At 38.3% G+C, this 27,802-nt stretch overlaps 1 protein-coding gene across 7 annotated transcripts in view; it reads right to left on the reverse strand.

Moving 5' to 3' along the window:
• Positions 1 to 27,802, reverse strand: part of N4bp2 (NEDD4 binding protein 2) — a 77,745-nt gene that overhangs the window by 21,981 nt on the left and 27,962 nt on the right. For all 7 annotated transcript variants that reach the window (XM_070012756.1, XM_070012760.1, XM_070012754.1 and 4 more), the window contains 8 exons: positions 27,018 to 27,106; positions 22,938 to 23,014; positions 16,573 to 16,728; positions 11,039 to 13,395; positions 9,891 to 9,976; positions 8,848 to 8,893; positions 7,299 to 7,489; positions 2,929 to 3,047 (listed from right to left, as the gene is read on the reverse strand). In XM_070012756.1, coding sequence (XP_069868857.1) covers positions 2,929 to 3,047; positions 7,299 to 7,489; positions 8,848 to 8,893; positions 9,891 to 9,976; positions 11,039 to 13,395; positions 16,573 to 16,728; positions 22,938 to 23,014; positions 27,018 to 27,106 — 3,121 coding nt within the window. The remainder of the gene's footprint in view (positions 1 to 2,928; positions 3,048 to 7,298; positions 7,490 to 8,847; positions 8,894 to 9,890; positions 9,977 to 11,038; positions 13,396 to 16,572; positions 16,729 to 22,937; positions 23,015 to 27,017; positions 27,107 to 27,802) is intronic.

Genomic DNA, 27,802 nt, shown 5'->3' on the forward strand with positions numbered 1-27,802 from the left:
TATTACTAGATTCTCAAAAAGTTTCTAAGAAGAAGGTATCTATTGAAAACTAACCCTTGTTAAAATAGAAGGGAAAAAAAAATATGATCAAAAGTATATATTGAGCCAGGTGCCAGTGGCTCACACCTGTAATCTAGCTATTCAGGAGGCTGAGATCTGAGGATCAGGGTTCAAAGCAAGCCTGGGAAGGAAAGACCATGAAACTCTTATCTCCAATAAACCACCAGAAAACCTGTAGCTCAAGTGGTAGAGCGCTAGCCTTGAGCTGAAGAGCTGAGGGACAGCCAGGCCCAGAGTTCAAGCCCCATGACCAACAAAAAATAAAAATAAAAATAAATTTTAAAAAAAGAATCTATTGAGGGTTGGGAGTGAGACCTGAAAGTTGGTAAAGCCCCTGCTTACCAAGCATGAGACCCTAAGTCCAGACCTGGGGACCATAAACAACAACAAACATACATATTAAGCCAGCATAGTAGGCAGCATGCCTCTAATCTTAGCTACTCAAGTGGCAGAGATTAGGAAGATCACAGTCCAAGGTCAGCCTGGGTGAGAAGTTCACAAAACCCCCATCTCAATCAATAAATAATGTGGACAAGGTGCACACAAAACCGCCACCTGAACTACATGGGAAGCTTAAATAAGAGCCTCATAGTCCATACTCATCTAGGCAAAAAGCAAGACCTTAATCTAAAGAAATAACTAAAGCAACAGGGTAAAAAGGGCTCAAGTGGTAGAGTACCTGCCTACCAAATACAAGGTCCTGGGTTCAAACCATACTACTACAGGAAAAATAAAAATTTATATATTCATGGCCACATACAGGCCTGTGCCTATAATCTTAGTACACTCGTAAGGCTGACTTAGGAGGACAACAGACAGGTTCCAAGACAGTTTGGGCTTAGAGAGATCTGGACTAAAAACAAGAAAAAGTATATATTATTCAAAGTAAAAGCATGTCTAATACATCAAACATCAAACACACTATTCAGCTGGACATGGTGGTACAGACATGGACAGCCTGAGACAAAAGGATCTCAAGTTCTAGGCCAGGCTGGTCTACACAGCAACTTCCAGGCCAGCACAGTCTAGATAGCAGGTCCCTACTGTCAAAAAACAATATTTAAAACAACATTGTGGCAACTCAGGACCCAATAAACAGTTGGTATATTTTTTGTCAGTGAATTAAGACAATACATTCATCCTGTTAATCACTTAGGAAAATAATGAAGGTAAACCTTTAATTTCACTTATAAGTCTCTACTTCAGATACACATATAAAAAATGCTAGGTCTATTCGAAATTTTTGCTTATTAAAAGAAAGTGGGTGCTGGTGGCTCACGCCTGTAATCCTAGCTACTCAGGAGACTAAGATCTGAGGATCCTAGTTCGAAGCCAAGCTGGACAGGAAAGGCTGTGAGATACTTATCTCCATCCAGTTCACCACAAAAAAAGCCAGAAGTGGAACTACTGCTCAAGTGTTAGAGTTACCACCCTTGAGCACAAAAACTCAGGGACAGTGCCCAGGCCCTGAGTTCAAGCCCTAGGACCTATACCAAAAAAGGAAATATTATTTAATCTTTGGATAATACAAAATAAGACTAAAACTAAAGACATAAAGCTCACAAACAATAAGAACAAGATTTTCTGCTAAAATACATGAATTAAAAATATATATGAAAACGCAGCAATGGTACTCACTGGACACTGTTGAAAATGAACTGTACAGCTTGTGAGTAGATAGGAGGGAAAAACTGGGAGAGAAGGGGTAACACTGTCCAAAAAGAAATGTACTCTTTACCTGACTTATGTAACTGTAATCCCTCTGTACATCACCTTCATAATAATTTTTTAATAGAGAGATATATGAAACCAGGCACTGATGGCTCATGTCTGTAATCCTAGCTACTCAGGAGACTGAGATCGAAGGATCATGATTCAAAGCTAACCCGGGCAAGAAAGTCCAAGAAACTCTTATCTCCTATTAACCATCAGAAAACTGGAAGTGATGCTGTGGTTCAAAGTGGTAGAGTGCTGGCCCTGAGCAAAAAGAGCTCAGGGACAGTGACTAGGCCCAGAGTTCAAGCCCCACAACTGACAAAAAAAATATATGTATGGATTGGGTGATGGTGTGGCTCAGTAGTACAAGTGACACAGCACCTGACTAGCAAGTTAACTTTCCAATACCACCAAAAAAAAAAAAAAAGCAATCAACATGTACATAATAAGTTAGAGATTATCATTACAGCAGGAAAAATAACTGTACTCTGTCTTAACAAAGACTATGCATGATATCTAAAGAGCCCTCAAGTCTAGAAAGAGAAAAATTGGCAAAAATGAGCCACTGATGGGGGGGGGGGAGGGTATTAAGGCTTCACATTTATCAGAAAAACAAAAATTAAAAAAATATTTTTCTCATCAGACTGGTAAAAACGTAATTTCTAATATCCAGGAAGGTTACACTTTTATTAAAGGAAAGTTTTCAATGTACATATATAAACCAGCAGTTGTAGTTATGACTGGCAATCTTTCCAACAGTTTTAAAATCCATAAAAAGAAGCAAGTTTAAATAAATCATGGTACTTTCCTACTATAGAATACTTAAATATTTAAAGAAAGATCAGATCATTATGTATAGATAGGAAGATAAACTACCAGCAAAACTACAAAATCAGTATATAAAAAGCAACTTTTTAAATAAAATGCATATATGTATATGCACATAAAAAATAAGTATCATGCACACATATTAGTACATACATAAGAAAAATCAAGAAGAATCATAAGTTGTCAGAAAGTGCTCACTTTCTGTACATATACACCTATATTATATACATCACATTATTTTTATCAGAAAAATAATAGCTTGGCATATCCAGCAGCGATATCAGAGTAGAAACTATAGCCAAACTTTCCACTCCCAGGACTCACTTGTGATCCTTGAAAATGTCCACTAGGAAATTTTGGTTAATGGCTGGAAATATTTTAAAGAGCTGCTTCTCCTTTAGCTTAGTGGCACAATCCTTTTCAAACATAAGTGTCTCCCTTTTCTAAAACAGAAACATAAAAAGCACCTTTAAGATGAAACATAAAACAATGCTGAACAGCTGGTTATTCTGTTGCAAAAAGACTAACATTTTATAAGCCAGCCTTTCTTCACTGGTTAAAAGGCTGAAGTTAGTAGTGTAAGTATTTGTATACTATTTATATCCATGTTTTGCCAAGTACATAAAGCTGCTCATAAATATACACCTATGCATACAATCACACAGATGCACACATGTGCATGTATATATAAACACACATACCTACATACAACCAATACATCTGATCACAATACATAAAAAGGACAGAAGATAAATATCTATAGCTAGTCCGAGTACTACATAAGAACACTGTGATCAGCGAGAGGCACACATAAAATGTGCCCTATAGGTGTAGCAGGCTGCACTATCTAGGATTATCAAAGTACTGTGTCATCCTCACACAACAAAACTGCCTAACAAAGCATTTGTCAGAACACTGCTCATGCCATAAAATCCTGTACAATTGCTAAAAGTGGGCCACAAATTTAGTTCTGAGTCCCTTAGTGAACAAAGCAAAGGGGGAAACAAAGATTTTCAGTGTCCACAAAATAAAACAAACCAGTGGCTCAGAAAAAGTACTGAGATCTAAGAGAAATTTCTCCCACAGTCCTCACAAAACAGACACATTTGTGATTCCACAAATATCCTCAAAAACATGTTCTCCTCAATGGGTAAAACCATAAAGTACAAAGAAGGTACAAATTCAGATAGAAAGGAAATCTTAAAATGCGTAATTTTTTAAGTTGTTTTAAATGTTTAATGGTACAAAAGAGATTCAATTCAACATGTCAATTATTGTTTTTCCACAAATAAATTTAGTCTAAAATAACTATCAGAATTCTTAATTCATACTTGAGATCTCTAAAACCTTCACACCAGTTAGGCATGGTGATACACATTTGCAATCCTAGTACTCAGCGGCTAAGGCTGGAGGATCACAAGTTTGAGGCCAGCCTGGATTACATGGTTAGACTCTGTCTCAAAAATTAAATGAAATTGTCAGGTACTATGGCTCATACCTGTAATCCTAGATACTCAGAAGGCTGAGATCTGAGGATCAGTTTGAAGCCAGCCCAGGCAGGAAGTCTGTGATACTCTTATCTCCAATACAGCAGCAAAAAACTTACAGTTTTGGTTTTGGGGGTTTTTTGTTTTGTTTTGTTTTTTGATTTCTGGTTTGTTTTTTGTTTTTGTTTTTGGTAGTCGGGCTTGAACTCTGGGACTTGGCACTGTCACTAAGCTCTTCAATTCAAGGCTAGTGCTCTACCACTCAAACCACAGTACAACTACCAGTTTTCTGGTGGTTTACTGAAGATGAGTCTCACAGACTTTACTGCCCGGTCTGGCTTGGAACGGTGATCCTCAGATCTCAGCGTCCTTAGTAGCTAGGATTACAGTCATGAGGCACCAGCACCAAGCTAAACAACTTGTTTTTTTTGTTGTTGTTATTTTGGTCCGTGGTGGGGCTTGAACTCTGGGCTTGGTACTGTCCCTGCGTTCTTCTGCGTTCTTCAGCTCAAGGTGAGCAATCTACCACTTGAGCCACAGCACCACTTCTGGTTTTCGAGTGGTTTATTGGAGATAAGAGTCTCACGGACTTTCCTGCCCAGGCTGGCTTTGAACCATGATCCTCAGATCTCAGCCTCCTGAGTAGCTAGAATTACAGATGTGAGCCACTGACGCCCGGCTTCTTAAGTTTTTTTGAGCTGTGACTCAAGTTGTAGAGCGCTAACCTTGAGCAAAAAAAGTTCAAGCAGTGCCCAGGCCCTGAGTTCAAGCCTTAGGACCAGCACATTTTTTTTAAATTATGGACTGAAAACTAATGACCTTATAATTTTACATTTACAATTAATTTTACAATTATTATCATTATTCAATTAATTATATCACACACTCTACGTAAAAGTTTCTTTCATGTTCTTTGCTCAAAAAATAAACAAGGTGAGCCTGGTGCTGGTGGCTCACGCCTGTAATCCTAGCTACACAGGAGGGTAAGATCTGAGGATCGCGGTTCACAGCCAATCCAGGCAGGAAAGCCCACAAAAGTCCACAAGACTCTTATCTCCAATAAGAAAACCAGAAGTGGCATTGTAGCTCAAGTGGCAGAGTGAGCTGAAAAGCTCAGGTACAGCGCCCAGACCCAGAGTTCAAACATCATGACTGACAAAAAAAAAAAAAAAAAAAAGATAAACAAGGTATAGTTTTCTGAGTACAAAGACTGAAGGGAAAACATTAAGTAAATTTCTCTCTGGCACTGAGGAATCTAAGGGTGGGAGGCACAGTTGTGCCAGCAACGTGTGGTACCAGATGGCATGTGGTACTGGTAGGAAGCTAGCCCAAGAGCTGTGGGTCTGGGCTCCAGCAGAAGCACAGCCTCACCAGTCTGCCTTACACAGGCACCCTGAGGCTAACATTAGACTCCAGATCACACGGCTAGACAACTCAAGTTTACTGGTGGAGGTCATATCCACCATAGCATTTTCTGAATCGATCTGAGCTCTAGTGATAGAGAACACAAAGAAATGTTGCAGTCCATGAAATAAGACTTTGGTTCTTTTCACAAGTTTAAGAAGAATATAAAGCTGTGTCTGTTGGAATCCAAGGCTCACGTTAGGGTTAAGCTTGGCTTCAATAAGAAGCAAAAGATGAGCCAGGCACCAGTGGCTCAGGCCTGCAATCCTAGCTACTCAAGAGGCTGAGATCTTGAGGGTCAAGGTTCAAAGCTAGTCCAGGCAGGAACATCAGTGAGACTTTTATCTCCAATTAACCACCAGAAAACAGGAAGTGGTGCTGTGACTCAAATGGTAAAGCACTATGAGCTGAGGGACAATAAACCCAGAGTTCCAGGCCCATGACAGATGAAGAAGAAAAAAAAAGGAAGAAGAAAGAAGAAGCAGCAGCAGCAGATGGCTGCCCTGGCATGGGTGTTCACACCTATAATCCTAGCTACTCAGGAGACTAAGATCTGAGGATTGCAGTTTGGAACCAGCCCCAGAAGTAAAGTCCAAGAGATTTTTATCTCCAATTAACTGCCAAAAAAAATCTAGACGTAAACCTGTGGCAACTTTATTATTATATTGAGGTTAGCTTCAAACCACAATTCTTAACTCTCAACCTCTGGAGCAGCAAAGATGATAGGTATAAGCCATGGGAACCTAGACTGTTTTGATTTATTTCTTTAATTCTGTCAGAATTTAAAACAAAAAAAAAAGTTTAAGAAAAAGAAATGGAAAAGAAATCAAATTCACTTATGGATTAAAATTTAAATGTTGAAATAAGAAATGAAAGTAAACCAGGCTCATGCCTATAATCCTAGTGACAGTTTAAAACCAATCTGAGGATTGTAGTTTAAAACCAATCTGAGGGAATGGGAAGATGGCTCAGTACTTGCCTTGCATGCATGAGGCCCTGGGTTCGATTCCTCAGCACCACATAAGCAGAAAAAGCCAGAAGCGGCACTGTGGCTTAAGTGGCAAGCACTAGCCTTGAGCTGAAGAGCTGAAGGACAGCGCCTAGGCCCAGAGTTCAGGCCTCACAAAGGACCCCCCCCCCAAAAAAAAAAAGGTGAGAAAACCAATCTGAGCAGGAAAGTCCATGAAACACTTATCTCCAGTAAACCACCAGAAAGCTGGAAGTGGTACTGTAGTTCAAAGTGGTAGAGTGATAGCTCTGAGCAAAAGGAGCTCAGGAATAGCACCCAGGCCTTGAGTTCAAGCCCCACGACCAACAAAAAAGAAAAAAGAAAGAAAAGTAAATAAATCTCAAAGTAGTTTCTACTTGAACTTAATTGGAAAGTTAGAAAAGGAAGAATATTTCCTTTTAAATTCAAATTCTTAAGTTTCTGAAATTTTCTATAAAAATTTTGTTTCAGAGATGGCTGTATACTTATAACAAAATAGATACATTAGTAACTTCTGTATGAAATTATAGTTAAATGAAGACCCTTTTTCATTTTTTTCTAGAAGTAAAAAATTAAGGGTAAGTGTTAACATGAAGAACAATTTTGCGGATCACTTGCAAAATAAAAGACTATCAACCTAGAAGCAAAAATCTCCAGCTTCAGATATTGAAAACATTTTTCAGTGTTGACATTAATTTCAACCTGTTTAAATATGAAGTCCAGTCTGGGAAACACAGAAGTAATGAAAATCACAAAGTAAGCAACACATAATCAGCCACAGTCAGAGACAACAGTTTAGTATCTTACTAACATACCAAATCATGTTTTTCCTGTAAGGCAATTTCTTCTGACATTATTTCTCTGAGTGAGACTTTTTTAGTTTGAGTATTCCAATGATCCAGTAAGGGTAGCATTTCAGGGACTGCTAAAGTCTTCAGTAATTTTTTTCCAGTTCTCTGAGATGATTTTTGTTCAGGACTTTCAGTGTGTCCAACCACAGAAGGATCTATAAGAAAAATATAAACAGTGCACATCCTCATTAATTCATGTACAAATTAAACATTATTCACTGTTACATCTACCGATAGAGGTGAAAGAAATATGATTTTTAACTCTTCCATTTGTGAATATATTTCAACTCTAAAATTTCAAAATACATTATATAACTATATACAAGAAATGATGTGTAAATATAGGAATATTTCAAATGAGCAATGATATATATATAACTATAAATCAACTCAAAACTTCTTAGTCTTTTTCGTGTCAAACAGACATAAAAATGGCATCATGTTTTTAGGACAATGGGGGCCAGAGAAGTTACAGCCAATGGAAATGAGCAATTGGAACAGCTCTGCTCTGCTCTGCGCCTAACTACTCCAAAGACTGAGGAGATCAATATTTTAGTAAATCTATTACTCACTGGAGGTGCACAAATATTGACATTCAAAGTAAGGAATTAAGCCAAGTGCCAGTGGCTTACACTTATAATCCTGTAATCAGGTAAGCCAGTGACTTACACCAGTAATCAGAGAGACTCTTATCACCAATTAACCAGCAAAAAGCTGTAAGTGGAGGTGTGGTTCAAGCAGCAACAGCCTTGGGCTGGGAAGGTGGCTCAGTGTTTGCCTTGAATTCCTGAGGCCCTAGGTTTGATTTCTCAGCACCACATAAGTAGAAAAAGTAGGAAGTGGCGCTGTGGCTCAAATGGTAGAGCACTAGTCTTGAGCTGAAGAGCTGAGGGACAGTGCCTAGGCCCAGAGTTCAGGCCCCACAACCAGGAAGGAAGGAAGGGAGGGAGGGAGGGAGGAAGGGAGGGAGAGAAAGAGAGAGAGAGGGGGAGGGAGGGAGGGAGAGAAACAGAGAAAGAGAGAAACAGAAAGAAAGAGAAAGAAAGAAAGAAAGAAAGAGAGAGAGAGAGAAAGAAAGAAAGAAAGAAAGAAAGAAAGAAAGAAAGAAAGAAAGAAAGAAAGAAAGAAAGAAAGAAAGAAAAAGAAAGAAAGGAGGGAGGGAGGGAGGGAGGGAGGGAAGGGAGGGAGGGAGAGAAGGAAACAAACAAACAAACAAACGAAGGAAGGAAAGAAAGGAAAGAAAGGAAAGCAAGCAAGCAGTATCAGCCTTGAGTGGAAACACTAGCAAGAGTGCAAGGCCCTAAGTTCAAACTCCGGTGTACACACACACACACACATACACACAAACACACACACATATACACAAAGAGACCTGGTGTGGTTCAAGTAGAAAGTTTCAGCCATGAATGAAAAAAAGCTGAGTCCCAGTACTAGAACAACCATACACACACAGAAAGAACACACTAAGTTCGACATCAAGACATTACATTAAAAGTAACAATATATGCTTTACCTTGCACAAACTTGCCACAAGATACCTCCTCTTGTCTTTGTCGCTCCTAAACAAAAATTTAGAGCAGGAGATTGGCAAAGGAGCAGATGATAGTAAACACTGTTTACTTAATTGCACTGTTTTACTGTATATTACATTTTCTTTTTTGTAAAAATGTGAGCTAGTCTTATTAAATCTAAGTAAAACAGTAAAATTAGATGAAGTTACAAAGTAGGATTACATGTATATATTTTTTTTCTATTTATAGAGCTCTTGTGCTGGATTTTTTTAAATTATTTTAAATTTAACCAATTAGTATTACAGTCTTTTGGAGAATTAATAAAAAAAGAAAAAAGAAAAATAGCTGGGCATGGGTGGCTCACGCCTGTAATCCTAGCTACTCAGGAGGCTGAGATCTGAGGATCAGGGTTCAAAGCCAGCCTGGGCAAGGAAAGTCCTTGAGACTCTTATCTCCAATAAACCACTAGAAAACTGGAAGTGGAGCTATGGCTCAAGCAGTAGAGCACGCCTTGAGCTGAAGAGCTGAGGGACAGCGCCCAAGCCCAGAGTTCAAGCCCCACAACCGACCAAATTAAAAAAAAAAATTACTTTTTTCCTTAATAAAAAATGTAGGGTTTGGAATGTGGCTTAATGGTAGAGTACTTGCCTAGCATGCATGAAGCCCTGGGTCCAATTCTTCAGTGTCACAAACACAGAAGAGGCCGGAGGTGGCACTGTGGCTCAAGTGGTAGAGCGCTAGCCTTGAGCAAAAGAAGCTCAGGGACAGTGCCTAGGCCCTGAGTGCAAGCTCTAAGACTGGCTAAAAAAAAAAAAATCTACCATCACATTGCGCTCCATCACTAGTTATATAACTTGAACTATCTAGAACTATCTCAAATATTAAAAGAGAAAAACAATTTATAATCTATGAGAATTGGGAAATGAATGTTCACTCTCAAGTCAAAACTCAACAGAACTCTTTCATATGACATGGTGGATTTTACAACAAAACAAAGGTGACAAAGCAAACAAAAAGAGCTCTTCATACAAAGAAGCCTACCAACCATTACAGATTCTTTCCATTTCTCATGAATCACTTTAGCCAGATTGAGATCTATATGAACCACACAATCCTCAACTGTTAGAGACCCTTGTGAAGGGGAGAAAGAAAAGAAAATATAATCATTACTCATTATACTTTTACAGAAAATACAGTCAACTAGCATAATAGAAAAGTAATCTGTATTTTTAATTACTAACATTTTTAGTTACTAAACCTCTTGGAATATTTTTGTATTATATGTCATTGTTTTCACACTTCTTGATTGGTATAATACATAAAATTTCATAATAAATCTATTTGTTATTCATTACCCTTAGTCTCAATATATTTCATTGATACAGATTTTTCAGAAAGTATATTCTGAAAAATTAATTCGTTGGACTGGGAAGGTGGCTCAGTGGTAGAGCGCTTGCCTTGCATGCATGAGGCCCTGGGTTTAATTCCTCAGCACCACATAAGCAAAAAAAAAAAAGAAAAAAGCCAGAAGTGGTGCTGTGGCTCAAGTGGTAGAACACTAGCCTTGAGGTGAAGAGCTGAGGGACAGCACCCAGGCCCAGAGTTCAGGCCCTACAACCAGACCCCCCCCCAAAAAAAAAAATTTAATTCATGCTTTACATATACCTGCATGACATGTATCAAGGGACTAAAAAATGATCATATATGCAAGTGAAAGTGAAGTAAATACAAAAAAAATGTATACGAGATAGATATAGAACTCTACATAAAATATTCTCTAATTCTTCAAATTACTTTTAAAAACAGAGTCTGCCAAGCATTGGTGGCTCACGACTGTAATCCTAACTAGTCAGGAGGCTGAGACCTGAGGACCAGGGCTCAAAGCCCAAGCAAAAAAGTCCACAAGAGTCTTATCTCCAATTAACCACCCCACCCCACACTACCCCCAAAAAAACATAGAAGTGAATCTGTGGTTCAACTGGTAAAGTGCTAACCTTGAGCACAAAAAACGTGGCCAGGTCCTGAGTTCAAGCCCAAGGCACCCCCCCAAAAAAAATCCTCTAAAAAATATTTTGTGTGAAATCCCCCAACACTATCACATTTCAGTTAACATGAAATGATGTCATTGAAACAGAAACTTCTGTATTCTATTCAACCAAAAACAAACATATAGGTAATTTACTTTTTTCTTACCTGAATCAATACCAACTGGGCCAAATAGTTCATTGAGCTGAAAAGCCAGTTCAGGGGGTAAAGCCAATTCCAAACAGTCAATGGTCAGAGATTTGGCTGTCACTGGTGTGGGATTCAGTATGTCACTTTTGTTTTCTTCACTAACTCCAGCTGTCATAGTAGTTCCTGCCACTAGAACTTTCTCCATTTCCTGCTCATCTTCATTCAAAACTTCCTCTGTGTTTGCCAATTTGACATAATCCTTTGGGAGATTTTCATTTTTCTTCATTTCCAAAGAGTCAGTAACATAAACTTCTTCGTTTAATTCAAGATCAGATGTACCTGTTATAGAGTTTACGATATCTGACAAATTTAATGAATACATACTATCTCCAGACCCCGTGGCTACTAGATTATTCTGGATTTCATTCACATCTTTAGAGGCAGTGGACTTTGGAGTAGCTGGAACAGACTGCTTAAAGCTATATAAACCTGGATTATTAGGAAGCACCCCATTATTCCTGTTCCTGTCTACAGCAGCATTAGGAAATATACTTGCTATGAAGCCACCAGAGTTCTCAGGAGTTATAGTTCCTGCCAGCTCCAAGTCCCCATTTTCTGCATCACAGGTGGTTTGGGCATTAGATTTATTGATACCAATTCCTGGACTAAACTCTTGCACAGAAGAGTTAGAATCTTCTAAAGTTCCTCTTTGGCTAATAATTTCCTTCAAATTCAAACCGAGAGAAAAGGGCCCAACTTGTGAGTCATCATATGATTTTTGGAAAGTCTCAGATTCCATATCCTCACATAATTTCGTTTCAGAATCCAACAAAAGGCTGGTGGTCCAAATAATATCCTTATTACACCTCTCATACAAGTCTTTCAGGGCTTCTAATGAAACAGAGCCAAATAGTTTACAAAGAATATTCAGATTTTCAGATTCATCAGCACTGGTAAGCTCACTTTCTTCAACAAACGTACTTTTATCATACATTACCCTATAAGGAATTGTTTCTTGCACATTTGATTTTGTGTTAATATTGAAAGTTTTTGGTTTAAATCCATCCAATCTTCCTGCTAATACTCTGACCGAATCTGAAACACAGATTTTATTCTTCTCTATTTTCCACAAGAGAGCAAAATCCTGTGGTTCAGTCTGTGTAGACATGCCTACTTCTATTCCAGGGACTCCTTTAGGCATTGCCCCTGGAAATTCAGCTGAAGTCTGTGGTCCTACTACTCTAGGAATAGTTGCTGCACTACTGGTAAAAGTAAGAGGCAGTGTGTGCCTGTGGATCTTTTTACTTAGACAAGGCTGATTATCCTGGCTCACTTCACTGGATAGCATTTCAGAACTTTGGAGAGTGGGACTACCCAATGTTTTCAGTTCTTCAGGGCTTGTGCCCCAACAAACCTCCCGTGGTCTGTATAAGGATATTTCATTCATACTGTCGCTAGTTCCAAATTCTAGGATAGGTTCACTTAAACCAGCCTTCGATATTCTTGATCTTGGCTCTCTCTGAGCTAAAGAAGCAGATGAAGGCCAGTCGCTCACAATACTAAATGAGTTGTTTTCAGTATTTGTATAAGAATCATATTGACAGCTATTGAGGAATTCTGAGGGATCATCACACTGGGACTTCCTGCTGTCCTCTACAATTTCCTGTGGGGATCCTTGTTGTTGGATATGATCTGCATTCATACATATATTAGTATCTAATACTCTGCGTGACTGAGGGCGATTATACTTTTTGTCAGTTTGTATAGACGAGGCTTTTTCAGTTTTCCGATTCCTTTTTGTCCTCTGACAAATCGTCTTATCAACAGGCCAGTCACCAACAAAATTTGATAGCTCTTGTCTGGGAAGCTTTTCCAAAGTTGATTTGTTTTTTTGTTTCCCATTGGGTTTTTTCTTTACTGTTGTTCGTTCTTCTAATATCTCACTAGGTGAAGGTTTTTCATTTTGAACAGGTATAGTATTTGCAAGATCAGTGTCTTCTTGATTATTTTCCCCACAGCAAATATTCAGTGATGCTCTGTCTACAGGACTGTGTGCATCAATTTTAGCTTTTTCAGATGTTAATTCTACTTGTTCTTCTTCACTTCTGTCGGTTGCCTGAATTTTGCTTTCAGAGTTAGGAAAATACATGTGTGGAGCTTCCTGAATGAAAGCACTCTGTGTACTCTGATTCATACCACTTATTTCTTTTCTGCCTTTGTTTACTTCTACATTAGGGAGATATGTCATATTCTCAGGTAACACATTTTCTTTGGCCACTTCAAGATTCTCCTCTTCAATTAATTCTAAGTGTTTCAAAGATGAGGATAAAACATTTTCTTCTTTTTCAGAGGTAACATCTTCATTGTCTCTTGGGCTGTAAGATGTTTTAAAAAGTATCATAAGAAAGTCTCTTACTATATTCATTAATATTATGTTTAAAGAAGCATTCAACTGCAAGATAACAATCCTAAACATTTTTAATAAATAACATTACAAAATTATAAATTATAAAAGGCAGAGCCAGGTCTGGAAATGTGGCTTAGTGATAGAGTGCTTGCCTACCATGTATAAAGCCCTGGGTTTGAGGGCTGGGATGTAGCTCAGTGGCAAAGCGCTTGCCTAGCAAGTGCAACGTCCTGGGTTCGATCCCCAGTACAAAAAAAAAAAACAAAAACAAAAACAAAAAAATGCAGTTAAAAAAAAAAAAAGCCCTGGGTTTGATTCCTTGGTACCACACACACAGAAAAAGCTGGAAGTACCGCTGTAGCTCAAATGTTAGAGTGCTAGCCTTGAGAAAAAGCAGCTCAGGGACAGTACCTAGGCCCTGAGGTCAAGTCCCAAGACTGGCCAAAAAAAAAGACAGAGCCAGTATAGTAGATTACACACTTGTAATCTCAGTGAGAGGTTTGTGAGTTCCAAGCTAATTTAGGCAACATAGCAAATTTAAGGCTAGACTGGGCTACATAAATCTTAAAAACAAAAACTACTTTTTGATTATAAAAGCTGGGCTGGGAATAAAGCTCAGAGGCAAAGCATAGTGGTAGAACACTTGCCCAGCATGTGTAAGATCCTGAGTTCAACTCCGAGTAGAACTGAAAAAAACAAAAAAAAAATAGCAGCTAATCTCCATCTTTCCCTAAGAAACTATAAACATACACAAAGCAAACTGTTTTTGAATAGTAACCACAAGATTTTCAGTTAAGGTGCCCATTATGCATTAAATATTAAAGTAGAAGAGTCTGCCCTCCTGGTTTCTTTGATATTTATTGAAGTTTAGACTAGGTCTACCTTTATATCTGTCATTTGTTACAGAGGGGCTTCCATTATAGTCACAAAAATCCAACCGACAGAATTGACATGCTTTAGAAAAATTAGGGAAAGGATTTCCTTTAATGTGTTACATATGAAATGGTATTAAACCACCTTGGATATTGTTTTCACACTCAGAGCCCTTTGGTCTATCAATTATACTTTCCACTTCTATTTTTCTTTATTCAGTTTATCAATTTATCTTCCTTTCTTTCTTTATTCCGGGAACTCTCAAAGTCGCAACTCCCATGAAACCTTTTTTCTTTTTTTCTTTTTGTAGGTTGTGGGGCTTGAATTTGGGGCTTGAGCACTGTCCCTAAGCCTCTTAGTGCTCAAGGCTAGCACTCTACCATTTAAGCCACAGAGTCACTTCTGGTTTTTGAGTGGTAAATTGGAGTTAAGGGTCTCATGGGGACTTTTTTGCCTGGGCTGGCTTTAAACCGTGATCTTCAGATCTCAGCCTCCTGAGCAGCTAGGATTACAGGCATAAGCCATCAGCGCCCGGCTCCCATGAAACCTTTCTAAACTACACATGAATAGCATTATGTCTGTGCCCATGTTATTCTAGGTCCTTTGAGGTGTTCATTTATAATCTTTGTAAGATCCTTACAAACAGAGTGTTATTAGTGCCATTCTGGTATGAGAAGTTGAAGTATACAGAGATTCTATAATTATCAAAGATTACAAGCTTTATGATTTGAATTCAGAAAACAAAAATATGAGCCGGGTGCTGGTGGTTCACACCTGTAATCCTAGCTACTCAGGAGCCTCAGATCTGAGGATTGCAGTTCAAAGCTAGCCGGCAGGAAAGTCCATGAGACTCTTACCTACAATTAACCACAGAAAAAAGCCAGAAGTGGCACTATGGCTCAAAGTGGTAGAGCACTAGCATTGATGAAAAGAAGCTGGGGACAGTGCCAAAACCCTGAGTTGAAGCCCCAGGATCAGCACCAAAAACAACAACAACAACAACAACAACAACAACAAGAGAGGAGGAGGGAAAGGAACAGGAGGAAGGAAGAAGAAAACAAAATATGCCTTCAGTCTATGGTCTTAACCACTTTTCAACTTTGCCTTTCCAAAAGGCATTTGTGAATTTCCATATCCCATACCCAAATCCATAACACAGCCTCCCCATGCCTTGCCGTAATACTACAGAGGTAATTAAGAACTCTCTACATAAAGGTGCTTCTTTACACACTTCTTCAATTTTAATAGAATTAGTACTGCTATGACTCAGATAAGGCTCCTCAGTAACTCATGCCTCAAAGTACTGGTCCCCTGGGAGGCACAACTGGGAAGTAGCAGAACCTCTGAGGAATTTTGTTATAAAGACACTAAGCTGACAAGTAGTTTCCTGGACTGCAAACTTCCAAAGGGCTCTGACTTACATTACTTAATAAAAGTATACTGTGAATAATTTCTATGATACTATTGTGAAAGAGTATTTCCACTAAAACATTAGAAAATTAGTAAGTGATATGGGTATATACAGAATAACAACAAAGGAGAAAAGGAGGTTACTGGAATAACAGAAGACATCATGTAAGTGTATTCATAGCATATTCATAGACTTACAAAACCCTGAGCCTAATAGAAAATCTTTCATCTTCCACAAAAACTTTTCCTCTAATTTTGTTTATTGTCAGATAACTTCAGGTGAGAATGTACAAACAACAAAGGTCTGTCTTATTTTTATTTTATTTATTTATTTATTTTGGTCCGGTCGTGGGGCCTGAACTCTGGGCCTGGGCGCTGTCCCTCAGCTCTTCAGCTCAAGGCTAGCACTCTATCACTTGAGCCACAGCGCCACTTCCAGCTTTTTTCTTTTTTTTGCTTATGTGGGGCTGAGGAATCGAACCCAGGGCCTCGAGCATACAAGGCAAGCGCTCTACCACTGAGCCACCTTCCCAGCCCCTGTCTTATTTTTAAAGTTAACTGGCAGTGATTCCACAAGCTCTAAAAGTTATCATTAAAAAAAAAAAAAAAAAAAAAAAAACGGGGCCTGAGAATGTGGCCTAGTGGTAGAGGGCTTGCCTACCATGCATGAAGCCCTGGGTACAATTCCTCAGTACCATATACACAGAAAAAGCCAGAAGTGGCACTGCGGCTCAAGTAGTAGAATGCTAGCCTTGAGCAAAAGCTCAGGGACAGTGCCTAGGCCCTGAGTTCAAGCCCCAGGACTGGCAAAAAAAAAAAAAGTTTCAAATTAAATTGGTATGAATAAGACACTTTAACCAACCTGGAACTTCTATCCTCATAAGCATATGCACACAATTCAATCCGTTCAGTCTTCTCTGGAACTGAAGAACTCATGATTATGGGCACTGAAACAAAGCGCTGATAGTGTTCCAACATTCTTGTGATTTTTTCTTTGCTTACTCCATGAATATTACGCCTGAAAATTCCAGGGAAGAAGAGCACAGAAAAAATATTGATAATTAAGTTTCAAAAAAAGAACAGAAAAATAGTACATTTCTTTCATACTTGTCAGTGCTGAGGGCTGAACTCAGGACTTTGCATATGCTAAGGCAAGCACTCCACCACTGAACTTTATCCCAACCCCATTAATCATACATTTTTGTATATGTGTATGCCAATAGTGAGACTTGAACTCGGGTTTGGGAGCTGACCTTTTATTTTTTCACTCAAGTCTGCTGCTCTACCACTTGAGCCACAGCTCCACTTCTGGCTTTTTTGGTGGTTAACTGGAGATAAGAGTCTCACAGACTTTGTTGCCCAGGACGGCTTTAAACAGTGATCCTTAGATATAAGCCCCCTGAGTAGCCAGGATTATAGGTATGAGCCACCAGCACCTGGCTGTGATTTCTAATATAATATATATCAGAACATGTTGGTACATATCAGTAATTCTAGAACCCAGGAGGCTGAGGCAGTAGCATGGCAAGTTCAAAGCTAGCCTGGGCTAGCTAGTGTGAGACCCTATCTAAAACCCTGTCTCCCAAAATGAATATCAAAATGGGTTTATTAAGATATGATTTTTTTTTCTATTTTTTCATTTTAGTCATGATTTCTTTTTTCTTCTTTTATATTGTTAGTTGTAGGGCTTGAACTCAGGGCCTGGGCACTGTCTCTGAGCTCTTCTGCTCAAAGTTACTGTTCAAAGTTACTTTGACCGAACCTCTACTTCTGATTTTTGAGTGGTTAATTGGAGATAAGTTTCTCACAGGGACTTTTCTGCCTGGGCTGGCTTTGAATCACGATCCTGAGATCTCAGCCTCCTGAATAGCTAGAAATACAGGCATGAGCCATGGACACATGGCTAGTCATGATTTCTTAATTTACCATTTCTTTAATTATCCCATATAATCCTTATGAACTTGAGAAAAAGCAGTCTCAATAACTTTGAAAAGATGTTCTCAAGCTCTGTAAAAAAATTCCCCTAGGAACATAAGTCATTTCAAGACCTTAATTTAGCTAGTAATAAGCATCTCACTATAAAGGGTTCTACTTAACTACTATGACAGACTAGATGTCTTATAGTGCCTTCTCGTTAAATAAAACTAGATCCCAAGTAAATTAAAACAAGGTGTTCATTACACTTTAGGTGCAAACTAAAAAAAAAAATCCTAGCATATGAAGTCTGTGGATGTCAAAGTAAGTTTATTATTTGTGCTTTCATTCATAAAGGCTTATTTGTGTGTTTTATTATTGGGCTTATATTTAGCTAAAACATTATAAATGGATATCCTTGGGCCTTAAGTTAAGGGTGTTTTTATTTATACAGCATCTGGATTTATATCTGCCAGCAGGTCAGCTAGGTATGTTTAATCCATCCACAGGTCTGTCTTAACAAAATATCTCAGTTGCAACTTTTTTAACTTGGGTTGGATTCAAGACTTTGTGTCTGAATCCCAGAACTAATATTAGCGCTTGCCTCTTGGGTGAATCTGGCTTTCATATTTACCTTTCCTCGATCTCGTCTGGTTTCTGATCACAGAAGGAGCAGAGATGGAAAATATGAAAAAAGAGGTTAAGAAACATAGACATGGACGCCGGAATAAAAAAAGTCTGTATATACCTAATCCAAGTCCCAGGAAGAGAAGAAAGTGGGACAAAAGCAACTTAATACAAAATGCTGAGTTTTCCAGAACTGATGAAAGATACTAATCCCCTGATTTCAGTAGCCAAGGAGCCAAACAAATCCTAAAAAAAGATTTTTTTTAGTGAGAAATCTATAACTAGAAACAATACTAAACCTGTTACTCAAAGACAAAGAGATGATACTTTAAAATGGCCTGCAAGTTTTGTTTTTTTTTTAATTTAAGCTAGCCATACACAAAGAAACCAATGATTAAATTCATAGCTAACTTAACAGTAATGGAATTGAGACAATAACTGTTATCTTTAATAACTGAAAATAGCTTGTCAATCTAGATTATATACCAAAAGTACCTTAAAAGAATGAGGGCAATACAAGATTTTCAAAGCTGGGTGCTGGCAGCTCACTCCTATAATCCCTACCTCTCAGGAGGCTGAGTTCTGAGGATTGCAGTTCAAAGCCAGCTGTGCAGAAAAGTCCCTGTGAGACTCTTATATACAATAAACTACTCAAAAAAAAAAAAAAAAGCCAGAAGTATTGCTGTGTCTCAAGTGGTAGAGAGCAGGCCTTGAACACAAAGAGGCTCAGGTATAGCACCCAGGCCCTGAGTTCAAGCCCTAGAACCAGCAAAAAAAATTCAAAACTAAAATTTAAAAACAAAGAATTCAACAAGCAGATTAGACTTTGTAAAAAAAAAAATCTGAGGTAAACTATCAGGCAGGTGGAAATTCTCAGAATAAAGTCTATGAGGGCTGGGAAGGTAGCTTAGTGGTAGAGTACTTGCCTTGCATGCCTGAGGCTCTGGGTTCGATTCCTCAGCACCACATAAGCAAAAAGAAAAAAGCCGGAAGTGGTGCTGTGGCTCAAGTGGTAGAGCACTAGCCTTGAGCTGAAGAGCTGAGGGACAGCACCCAGACCCCAGAGTTCAGGCCCCACAACCGGACCCAAAAAAAAAAAAAAAAGAACAAAGTCTATGATGCAAGGAAAACAGAAGTGCAAAGCAGTGATTACATGAGTAAAAACCAGCACTTCTTCAGATACTGGAAAGTGACACTATGTAAGTTGAAAGGGAAGTTTAAGTACCATAGTTATAATGTTTTTAGTCTTAGTATTTATGAAGAAGGCTAAAAAATTAGTTTAAAATATACAAGATAAAATGTATAATGTAGCCACTAAAAATAAACATGATGTATTTAATGTACAAATTCAAATAGAAAAAAAATTGAACTAGAAAATTTAGATTTGACCCAAAAAAATCCAAGATAAGGCATAGCAGGAGGAAAAAAGCCACATACTTTTCTGTGCTAAAAGAACAACCATAGAAAAGGTGAAATAAATAGAACAGTAAGAAGTAAAGAAATGACCATGAACTGTGTTTATCCACTATAAGCCAAAACAAGATAGAGTAGAATTTTCAAAACTAGCCATACTGGTTTATAAGAGATAGAGCCCACCATAAGAGTACTAAAAGAATGAAAGAAAAAGGAAGAAAAAAGAAATAACATTCAAATACTAAGAAAAGGAAATGGATATGGTTCTATTACTATTAGACAAATTAGATTGCACAACAAAAAGTACTGGTAAAGATAAAAGGAAATCACTAGGAAAGGATAAAAGATTTGATTAGTGATATCAAAATCAGCTCCTACAAAACGAGGGATGTGGCTCAAGAGGTAAAGTGCTTGAGTAGCATGTGCCAGGCTCTAGTTTTAATCCTAGTATTGTTAAAAACAAAAGCCAGCTCCTATGAACTTCAACAATTACCCTCAGAATATATAAATGAGCATGGACAGAATAAGGAGAAACTGACAGCATAATAAGGGTATTTAAATACATATGTCACATATCCCCCTTCCAAACATAAACCCATTAGTAAGACCAAAAAAAAGGCAAAAAAGGCTGTAGATGTTGAGAAACAGAATTAGCAAGAATGATTATTGGGCATATTAACCCACTAAAACTATACATTCTTACCAAGCAAACCTGGAACAATTATTAAGATGTAACAATTAACCAGGCCATAAATCTACTATAGAGTTCAGTTGAAAGTCAACTTTTTTTAAAAAGACCTTTCTGCTCAGAAATTTTAAAACATAGCTGTAAATAACCCAAGTCAAAGAATGATGGGAAGGTGGCTCAGTGGTAGAGCGCTTGCCTTGCATGCATGTGGCCCTGGGTTCAATGCCTCAGCACCACATAAGCAAAAAGAAAAAAAGCCTGAAGTGGCGCTGTGGCTCAAGTGGTAGAGTGCTAGCCTTGAGCTGAAGAGCTGAGGGACAGCGCCCAGGCCCAGAGTTCAAGCCCCACAACCAACGAAAATAAGTAAATAAATAAAAGCCTAGTTACTCAAAGGCTGAGATCTGAGGATTATGGTTCGAAGCCAGCCCATGCAAAAAAGTCCATGAGACTTTTATCTCCAAAACGTAACCACCAAAAAGCCAGGAGTGGTGCTATAGCTCAGGTAGAAGAGCATTAGCCTTGAACACAAAAGCTCAGGCACAGCACCCGGCACTGAGTTCAAGCCCCAAGACCAGCACTAAATAAATAAATAACAACCAAGAGAAAGTATTCTATATCAAAATTTGGAGATCAGATAAAATAGTGCTCAAGAAAATGTATAGCATCAAGAATACATACTAAAAGATGACCCAAACCCTCAAGAAAATAAGTTTTTAAAGTAAGCAAAGCAAAATAGATATCTTTAAAGGCTAAGAATATAGAAAAAAGAGAAGCAGAAATGAATTAAACATATTACAACTTACAATACAGAAAGATCAACCTAATCAAGAGTTATTTGAAAAGGCTTACTCAAAACAAACCTCATCTCCAGTAAGAATAAATAAGAAAAAAAGGGACATAAATTCAACTGAACTTTGTTACAAATAAAATACCAGATCCAGTCAGTTTTAAAAGTTTAGGCAAACTTTATCAAATATCATGAACTCTGAATAAGAAATTAAAAATAGACTGTTTTTGCACTGGTAGCTTACACCTGTAACCCTTGATACTCAGGAGGCTGAGATTTGAGAATTGTGGTCAAAAGCCAGCCCAAGCAGAGAAGTCTGAGAAACTCTTAACTCCTATTAATCACAGAAAAAACAGGAAGTGAATCTGTGGTTCAAGAGGTAGAGTGTTAACTTTAAGCAAAAAGAGCTAAAGGACAGTGCTCAGGCCCAGAGTTCAAGCCCCAGGACCAACAAAAAAGAAAAAATACTTCCCCATTAATTTTATGAATCTAAAATTATACCAAAGTCATGCATGCATGTCTATCTAGTAACTATTATACTGATGCAAAACTCCTGAAGGAAATACAGAAAACCAAACCCTGTATTGTATTAAAAGAGTAATTAAAAAGGGGCTGGGAAGGTGGCTCAGTGGTAGAGTGCTTGCCTTGCATGCATGAGGCCCTGGGTTCGATTCCTCAGCACCACATAAGCAGAAAAAGCCGGAAGTGGAGGTGTGGCTCAAGTGGCAGAGTGCTAGCCTTGAGGTAAAGAGCTGAGGGACAGCGCCCAGGCCCAGAGTTCAGACTGACCAAAAAAAAAAAAAAAAAGAATAATAATAAAAAGAATAATAAATAGTAGAGATATATTATACAGCATGGATGAATCTTGAAACATTATTCTATTTTAGCTGAAATATGCCAGACATAAAAGGCCGTAAGAGGACATGTTATGCCAGACATAAAAGGACATTCCTTTTCTGTAATGTCCAGAACAGGAAACTCAACAGAAAGAGAAGAGAGATTAGCAGTTGGCTATAATTAGGAGTACTTGGGAGTAAGTAACTACTAGCAGATATATTTTGAGGAACTGGAAATGTCCTTGAATTACATAGCAGTAATGGTCACATAACACTGGAACTCCACTAGAGTCAGGCTGTTCTAATTTAGTGTTGAAATTAGTTTAAATTGGTAAGATGAAACTAGTTTGATCAAAATTAAGTTACATCTATCTTCTAAGGAAATGCAGAGGGCAAAGAAAAACATTTCATTTCCTATGGTAAGAAACTCTTTCATTAAAGCCAAGCAACCAAATAAAGAAAAAAGTATAATCTTGACAGAGAGCTGAAATACCTGTATACCTAGATACTTGCTACCTTTTCTATTTCTACCTCTTGCTACCTTCCAGTATTCTAAGTCACTGGACAGTTACAGATCTTCCCAGCTCTATACCCAAATTGAACAGTCTATATCTATTCTCAGACATTGACATATTATTAAAAGAAACTACCATTTGACCATATAAGACAATAAAAATGTTTTTGACTATGAACTCAATTTTAGATACAAAAAGCTTCCAAATTCATAAAACTAGGAGAAAGCATAAATCAAATAAAGTTTCTATTATTAATAAGGCTGAATTCTAACCATTTTTAATTCTATTAATAAGGCTGAATTCTAACCATTTTTATTTCATTCATCATTTATATAAGTAAAAAGAAATCTAGATGGACTTCCCATTATTATTGTTATGAAACAAAAAAAAAAAAAAAAGAGAGAGAGAGAACAATGACAAAAAATGTTAAACAAATTCAAGTTTTACCTTGCAAGCTCCTTTGGCTTGAACTTCCACCATGTGTCTGGTTCCCGGAAAAGGACTTTATATTTATGCTTCTGAGACTACATACAAAAAAGACATTAAAACAAACATTTTGAATATTTTGTGAAACTAAACATATTATTCCTAAATTCATAGCATGTTAAAAATGAAAGAACCAAGGTGAATTCCAGTGGCTCATACCTACAATCCTAGCTACTTAAGAGACTGAGATCTGAGGATCATGGTTCAAAGCTAACACAGATGACTCTTCAACTAACCAGCAAAAAGAGTAGCTGTGGCTCAAATGGTAAAGCACCAGCCTTGAACAAAAAAGCTCAGACAGTGTCCACATCCTGAGTTCGAGCCTCAGGACCAGCACATGCATGCGCGTGTGCACACACATGCGCGCGCACGCGCGCACACACACACACACACACACACACACACACACACAAACACACATTCAAAGATTCAAAGATGACTCAAAGATTCTCTCATGGATGTGTTAAACTGATAAAAATCTTTTTGATGCAGCAATTTATTTCCAGAAATGTAACACTGAAAATACTAATATGATGGTGGTAGAGTACTTGCCTTGCATGCATGAGGCTCTAGGTTCAATTCCTCAGTACCACATAAGTAGAAAAAGCTGGAAGTGGCACTGTGGCTCAAGTGGTAGAGTGCTAGCCTTGAGCTGAAGAGCTGAGGGACTGTGCCAAGGCCCAGAGTTCAGGCCCCACAACAGCCCACCCCCCCAAAAAATAAAATATTAATATGAAAACAAAAAAGGATAGATAAACCCACATATACACTACACAAATATACACACACCTGCTAAGATACACAGTTTGCTACTATTTGAAATAGCAAACGAATACAAATAGACTCTGATAGAAGGTGAAAGTACCAGAAGAAGGGAAGAAGGCTAAAAAATAGGATGAATAAGGAAGAATACATATGATGAATATTCACTTGCATGAAAGCTGAACAATGAAACCTGTTAAAATTGTTTCAAAAGCCAGGTGCTGGTGGCTCACGCCTATAATCCTAGCTACTCAGGCGAATGAGATCTAAGGATCACGGTTCAAAGCCAGCCCGGGCAGGAAAGTCTATGAGACTCTTATCCCCAATTTACTACCAGAAAACCGGAAGTGGTGCAGTGGCTTAAGGTGGTAGAGCACTAGCCTTGAGTTGAAGAGCTCAGGGACAGTGCCCAGGCCCTGAATCCAAGCCCCACGACTGACAAAAACAAAAAAACAAAAAAATCCTGTTTCAAGAAGCAAGAGTAGATCAAAAGTATATGGTACACATGTATAGAAATAACATGACAGTTATATATTTTCTGAGATTCTGAAGAAAAATTTGTTTGGCAATATGTACTTTTAAAGCAAAGGAATAAGTTTCGGCATTTGTCACTAAAAGTATTTGACTGCTACCTATTGAATCTCAGCTTTCTATTTTGTAAATAACATGCAGAAATAGATCACAATGTCTTCTTTATTCTACTTCCTGACAGCTCTTACTATCTTGCTTCCTAAAGAAAGGGGAAGTGATATGCCTTTTCTATAGTAACTGCTGTATCTATATTTTTTTTGAGGGGGGTCCGGTCGTGGGTCCTGGGCCTGTGTGCTGTCCCTCAGCTCTTCAGCTCAAGGCTAGTGCTCTACCACTTGAGCCACAGCACCACTTCTGGCTTTTTTCTTTTTGCTTATGTAGTGCTGAGAAATCGAACCCAGGGCCTCATGCATGCAAGGCAAGCGCTCTACCACTGAGCCACCTTCCCAGCCCCTGTATCTACATTTTTATCCTGCAACCTAGGTCCAGTGCTAGCCAAGTGTTCTACCACTGAATCACACCCAGCCTATACCTACTTTCTCATACATAAAAAAGTAGCTTGGCACTCTGGATTTGCAAAAGTCCTTCTCATTTAGGAAGACCAAGCAAACAATACTGGAAAGTTTGACATTTTTGATTATCATGTAAAAAAATAAAAAAGAGAAAAACACACAAGCCAACATGCTCAATGAACATCAGAAACACAACAAGCAGAAGACTTCTAAAGGTGAAAAAACATTTCTTCAAAATGATACAAGGGCCCAGCACTGGCAGCTCACATTTGTAATCCTAGCTACTCACAGGAGGCTGAGATCTGAGGATTGAGGTTCAAAGCCAGCCCAGACAGGAAAGTCCCCGTGAGATTCTTATCTCCAGAAAACCAGAAGTAACACTGTGACTCAAAGTGACAGAGTGCTAGTCTTGAGCAAAATAACTCAGGGACAGCACCTGGGCCCTGAGTTCAAGCCCCATGGGCAGAAGATACCACAAAGGAGACAGTTTGGATGTGTTCAGGACATACAAAAGGCATTAGAACAATCATTACAGAAGCCTAAATTGTATCTCTATATGTTAATGATGGAATAATAATTTAAAATACACCAGTTTAAAAAGTTCATGGAAACCGGGTGCTGGTGGATCACGCCTGTAATCCTAGCTACTCAGGAGGCTGAGATCTGAGGATCGCGGTTCAAAGCCAGACCAGGCAGGAGAAACCGTGAGACTCCTATCTCCAATAAACCACCAGAAAACCGGAAGTGGCGCTGTAGCTCAAGTGGTAGAGCGCTCGCCTTGAGCTGAAGAGCTGAGGGACAGCGCCCAGGCCCAGAGTTCAAGTCCCATGACCAAAAAAAAAAAGTTCATGGAAGTGGTGTTATGGCTCAGATGATAGAGCTTGAGCCTTGAGCCTTGAGCACAAACAGGCCCAGAGACAATGCACAGACCAGCAAAAAAACAAAACAAAACAAAAAACTTCATTTGGGCTTGGTATATGGTTTAGTGATAGAGTACTTGACCAACAAAAAAAAAAAAAAAGTTCATGGAAGTGGTGTTATGGCTCAGATGATAGAGCTTGAGCCTTGAGCCTTGAGCACAAACAGGCCCAGAGACAATGCACAGACCAGCAAAAAAACAAACAAAGCAAAAAACTTCATTTGGGCTTGGTATATGGTTTAGTGATAGAGTGCTTGCCTAGCATGCATAAAGCCCTGGGTTCAATTCCTCAGTACCATATAAACAGAGAAAGTCAGAAATGGTGCTGTGGCTCAAGTGGTAGAGTGCTAGCCTTGAGCAGAAAAAAAGAAGCTCAAGTACAGTGCCCAGGCCCTGAGTTCAAGCAAAAAGAGAGAGAGAAAAAAAAAAGCTTCATTTATCAATTTACATACAATACATAAATGTGTATGTCATTTCATAATTATTTAAATTATTATATATCTAACATAGTGCTATACCCTTAAGATTCAATGATAGATAAAACAATAGTGCTACTAGAAATCAGTATATGTACAGGCTGGGAACTAATCGTTTCTGTGCCTCTTAAAGGGAAGAAAAAAGGGGCAGAGAGGGAAGGCTTGATCCATGACCTACTGATAAAAACTGTGTGCTTCAGTCTATGACAGAATTAAGCCAGGATTCTATGGGGGGCAAGGGGGAGAATACCTAATGCTGCTTTTAATAAACTAATGATAGCTAACTTCAAAGGTGATATCATTTTTGCTGAGCAAAAAAGAGATACCCCAAAGAGGAAAATAATAGTAACTATATTCAAGGCAAAGGAAAAAGAGATAAATATTAAGAGGAAAGAAATTTGGGCAATTGAAGATAGTTTAGTTTATGAATTCTGAATTTCTTAGCACAACAAAAATTTTAAAAAATAAATATGAAAACTAACATGAGCCACCAAATTTTGATTCTACCATGTAAAAGCAATCTTATTTGGCAGAATCACATGAACACACAAACACACACACACACAAAATAATACCTTTTCATGAAAAATAACAAAAGGCAAAATCAATCTCAGAATGTATCCTTTGAATCTCAGAATTTAAACCTAACTAAATTCAGCTTTATGGAAAAATTCATGATCATACTAATAATCCTATTTTTCTCATTTCAATCTAAACAGAAAAAGCACAGAGACAGAGCAAGAATCAAGAGACTCTCAAGTGCTTAAGATTCACATGTTATCAACATCCCCCACAACTCCAATTCCACTATCAGAAACTTATGACAACTTTTAATACAAACCAAAGCAACATATGGCTTCATTTCCCATGCCTGAAGGTTTGTATTATCTATTATTATTGGAGATACTTTCTTCTCAAATGCTTCTTTTGCTAAAAAAAAAAAACACACACAACAGAAAATAAGCCATTTTTAATGATAAGGATTATCTTAATAACCATTTCTTAATAACATTAAGTGCTATCTTGTTTTTGTAATTTGAAAGTCACTGACATGAACTAGTTTTACTCACTATGTGACTAGGAAATATCACTTTTTGTGTATTCTGGTCCTGGGCTTGAACTCAGGGCCTAGGTGCTATCTCTAGCTTTTGTGCTCAAGGCTAGCACTCTACTACTTGAGCCACAGCTCTTCTTTTCTGGCTTTCTGGAAATAATAATCTCATGGACTTTTCTACCCAGGATGGCTTCAAACTGTGATCCTCAGAGCTCAGCCTGCTGAGTAGTTAAGATTAAAGACATGCGCCACCAGTGCCTGGTGGAAATACCACATCTGAAGAAATAACTATTTGGGGCTGAGAAGGTGGCTCAGTGGTAAGAGCGCTTGCCTTGCATGCCTGAGGCCCTGGGTTCGATTCCTCAGCACCACATAAGCAAAAAGAAAAAAGCCGGAAGTGGCACTGTGGCTCAAGTGGTAGAGCACTAGCCTTGAGCTGAAGAGCTGAGGGACAGTGCCCAGGCCCAGAGTTCAGGCCCCATGACCGGACACAAAAAAAAAAAAAAAAATAACTATTTAAAGTACAGGTAAATGTTGAATAATAAATATTAAATACTGAAGATATATAATAA

This window comes from Dipodomys merriami, unplaced genomic scaffold, assembly GCF_024711535.1.
Source record: "Dipodomys merriami isolate MVZ:Mamm:240054 unplaced genomic scaffold, mDipMer1.0.p SCAF_9, whole genome shotgun sequence".
NCBI classification, from domain to species: domain Eukaryota; kingdom Metazoa; phylum Chordata; class Mammalia; order Rodentia; family Heteromyidae; genus Dipodomys; species Dipodomys merriami.